This window comes from Helianthus annuus, chromosome 11 (assembly GCF_002127325.2).
Source record: "Helianthus annuus cultivar XRQ/B chromosome 11, HanXRQr2.0-SUNRISE, whole genome shotgun sequence".
Classification (NCBI taxonomy): Eukaryota; Viridiplantae; Streptophyta; class Magnoliopsida; order Asterales; family Asteraceae; genus Helianthus; species Helianthus annuus.
In genome coordinates this window covers 14,551,435-14,555,470 of record NC_035443.2, presented here as the reverse complement: position 1 = coordinate 14,555,470, position 4,036 = coordinate 14,551,435, and the positions used below count along the sequence as shown (strand labels likewise).

The window sequence follows — 4,036 nt, the reverse complement described above, 5'->3', positions numbered from 1 at the left end:
AACTAGAAAAATTAGTATTGTATAATATCAAATCAAGTTTGTTCGATCATCATCTTGTTCTATTCTATTTTGCAATCTTTGTGCTTGATTATTTTTTTGAACGGAAAATTTCTTTTTAATTCCTGTCGTGTATGAAACTTGAACCCAAGACCTCCCCTCCCAAACCTAGGTGTTTAAAGGCTTTGCATTTGTTAATGGACCACCACCCCATTGGTAATCTTTGTGCTTGATTATCCAACAGTTTAGTTTGATATTTTTCTTTAAAACTAAATTGATTTATTAATTTATCCTTTTCTTTTTATATTAGAAAGTACTGAAGTGTCGGGTAAACTTAAAATTCCACCATTGACGAAGTATAGATATATAAAGTCTAATAATTCGCATAAATTCAAAGACACTGATTTACGAGAGGGACAGGAGAGGAGACTTTTGACTTTTGAAGTCTCCCCTTGGACTTAACAACTCGTATTGGCATATTGCTATGACTTATGAGGCTTATATAAAGATTGCTAATAATCAGATGTTCAAATTAAACTACTTTTCATGGCTTCCATCGTCTTCCAAACCTTCTTCCTTGTATACTTACTAGTCATTCCCATATGCACTTCATCGTTATTAAGCCATGATGAAGAGTGTTTACCTTTGTTTCAGTTTAAGCAAACCGTTCTTCATCAAAAGTATAATGGTGCTGGTGGGTTTCAAAAGTTCGATTCTTGGAGCAATACATCAGATTCTGATTGTGTTTGACGGTGTGGTGTGTAGTAATACTGGCCATGTGATCGAGCCTGACTGGAGCGGAAGCTCTCTCAGTGGAATTATCAACTCTAGCAGTACCCTCTTCAAGCTTCTTCACCTTCAGGTACTTAACCTCTCCATGAACAACTTTGTTGAATCTCAAATCCCCCATGAGATTGCTGGTCTTAGGCAATTAAGAAGCCTCGATCTCTCTAATTCTGGATTCAATGGCCAAATCCCAAATGAAATCTCACAACTAATACAACTTTCTTTGCTAGATTTATCAGGGAATCCCCTAAGGCTTCAAAGTCCCGGCCTTGAGTATTTGTTGAAAAACATGACCAGACTCCAACACCTCCATCTCTCTGAGGTTGACCTTAGTTCTTCTGTACCTAATTTCTTGGCCAATTTTTCTTCCTTGAAGTCTATCGAATTAGGCGCTTGTCAGCTTCAAGATGAATTTCCATCAGCAATTTTTCAGTTACAGAAGTTGATACTTCTTAACATCGAAAACAATCCCAACCTCACTGGTTCTTTGCCTCTATTTCATAACAACACCTTACTTGAACATCTAAGTCTGGCTTTAACAGGTTTTACCGGGACTGTACCAAAATCCATAAGCAACTTAAATCATCTAACTTACTTGGATCTTCAAATGTGTTATTTTTCAGAGCCTATTCCTGGTTCACTCCCTAACTTGACAGAACTAACTCACTTGTCTCTTTCTGAAAACGAGTTCACTGGAGTAGTCCCTTCAATGGCAAGTCTTTCGAAGCTCACTTTTTTGGCACTTGGTCAAAACAATTTTAAGAAATGGTGCGCGTATGGTTGGATCAGTAAACTTACTAAGCTTGACGTTCTGCGTCTAAGCAGTATGAACATACAAGATGAAATCCTACCCTACCTTGCAAACCTAACCAAACTTACTTTTGTCAGCTTGGATAGAAATTTGATTTTTGGCCGTATCCCAACTTCGTTTATGAACCTTACTCAATTAACAAGTTTAGACATTTCAGAAAATCACTTGCAAGGACAAATTTCAAGCACATTTCTGAACTTCAAAAGTCTCTGGTATCTTAACTTAGCTAATAACAATTTTAGCGGCACAGTGGGCCTAGACTCGTTTTTTGGAGTCAACAAACTCGAATATTTGATTTTAGATGGTAATAGATTGTCATTTGTAACCACCAACAACTACACCAATGACACCCTACCAAAATTGAAAAACCTAGGACTCTCATCATGCAACTTGAAGGAATTCCCCGCTTTTCTACGCCAATTGAAAATGGAAACCTTATCTCTTGATGACAATGAAATTGAAGGCGTCGTACCGAATTGGCTTTGGAGTAATGGCCAAGAAACATTACAGATGATTAGCCTTCAAAGCAACTCCATCACTGGCTTTTATCAGCATCCTCAATTTCTCCCATGGATTCGTTTGGAAGTATTTGCCATGTCAAACAATCAACTACAAGGACGGCTTCCAATTCCTCCAAAGACCATAGTTATTTATGAAGTCTCAAAAAATAATCTGACAGGAGAAATACCACCATTGATATGTGAAATGAAATCCCTTCAAGTCCTAGATTTGTCTTCTAACAAGATGTCTGGAACCCTTCCTCTATGTTTAGGCAGCTTAAACAGTCCCTTGTCGGTTTTGTATCTAAAACAAAATAACTTTCAGGGACCAATGATGAATATATGTACATATGGAAGCCTTTTGAAGACGATTTATTTGAGCGAAAATCATTTTTCTGGTCAGGTGTCAAAATCGTTGGGTAATTGTACCAATTTGGAGTTTCTTTCTCTTGCAGATAACTCTTTTGAAGATGTTTTTCCGCTTTGGTTGGGAACTCTTCCCAAGCTACAGGTTCTTCTTTTGAGATCCAATAAATTTTATGGTTCAATTCAAGGTCTCTCGACTATTAGCCCCCGGTTTCAAAAGTTACGAATCATAGACATTTCCAACAACTATTTTAGCGGTCAATTGCCTGACAAATCATTTCAAACTTGGAATGCGATGAAATCGGTTTTTTTTGGTAGCTCCTCTGTTTTGGGATCCCAAGTTAATGATCTAGATAGATTTGGGTCCATTGAGTTTCCATACTCAATGAAGTTAACAAACAAAGGTGTCAAGCAAGAATACTTGAAAATTCTAAACATATTCACAGCCATGGATTTCTCATGCAACAACTTTGAAGGGCAGATCCCGCAATCACTCCAAGATCTTCATGGACTTGAATCTCTTAATCTTTCCAACAACAAATTTACTAGTCACATCTTGCCATATTTGGGAAACCTAAAGAATCTGGAATCATTGGATCTTTCCCAAAATGAGCTATCGGGGCAAATCCCTCAACAATTGTTGCAACTCGGCTTCCTTGCTTTTCTTAATGTGTCCTACAACCACCTTGATGGACGCATACCACAAGGAAAACAGTTCAATACATTTGAGAACAATTCCTACTTGGGAAATCCCGGATTGTGTGGAACACCGTTATCCAAGGAATGTGAAAATTCAAGGGTACCAACGGTACTTCCACCAACAAGCAGGAATGAGTATGAGTCTCTTCTACCAGATGATATAATTGATTGGATGGTGATATCATTGGGAGTCGGAAGTGGTCTGATTATTGGAATCGTTATCGGGAACCTTCTATATGCAAGGTATGGTGATTCGGTCCTTGAACGACTAGGGATGAGAAAGAACAGATGGGTAAGGCCATTAAGAAACACAAGGAGAAACTAATGTACTTCATGGTTTTACTTTCAAAATGAATAATAGCGCGTTATGCTTCTTATAATTATATATTTTAAATCATGTAATACGAATATAAGTGTACTCTATGTTATAAATGTACTCTGTGTTATAGCAATTTGCAATAATTTTTCCTTACACCAATGTTTTAGATATTTTATGCCTTTTACTTTTCTGCAAACTAATATGTAATGAAATAAAGAAATGGGTACAATGTAGGAACACAAGTAGTTCCTCCAAACTCTTACTTAATTACCGGAGAATATTTACAATATGAGAAACATGGAACACATTGTTTATTTGACATGAAAAGGACTGAAATTAAATTCTATAACTTCTGAGATGAAAGTTTGGTTTTTGCAAAATATATACGTACTCAAACGCATCGCCACTCTAATTTTCTCTATATGTGTTGTTGCGACATGCCTATTTTTATCTATATCTTAATATAAAATATGCCGTTGTTCCAAATCTGATAACGTTCTTGAGAGTTCCATCCGTGCGTCAAGATCTTGAAGATATAAAACAAGGCCACTAGGGATT

The 4,036-nt window shown here is 36.8% G+C and overlaps 1 protein-coding gene across 1 annotated transcript; it reads left to right on the top strand.

Moving 5' to 3' along the window:
* Positions 1 to 524: 524 nt before the first annotated feature.
* Positions 525 to 3,591, top strand: LOC110889753 (receptor-like protein 6). Its single transcript, XM_022137320.2, has 2 exons — positions 525 to 859; positions 1,014 to 3,591. The coding sequence occupies exon 2, from the start codon at positions 1,073 to 1,075 to the stop codon at positions 3,482 to 3,484; it is 2,412 nt and encodes an 803-aa protein (XP_021993012.1). The 5' UTR covers positions 525 to 859; positions 1,014 to 1,072; the 3' UTR covers positions 3,485 to 3,591.
* Positions 3,592 to 4,036: the final 445 nt, after the last annotated feature.

What these genes read in the sequence shown, in the direction of transcription:
- LOC110889753 (XM_022137320.2), top strand. Translation starts at nt 1,073, where the DNA reads ATGACCAGACTCCAACACCTCCATCTCTCTGAGGTTGACCTTAGTTCT.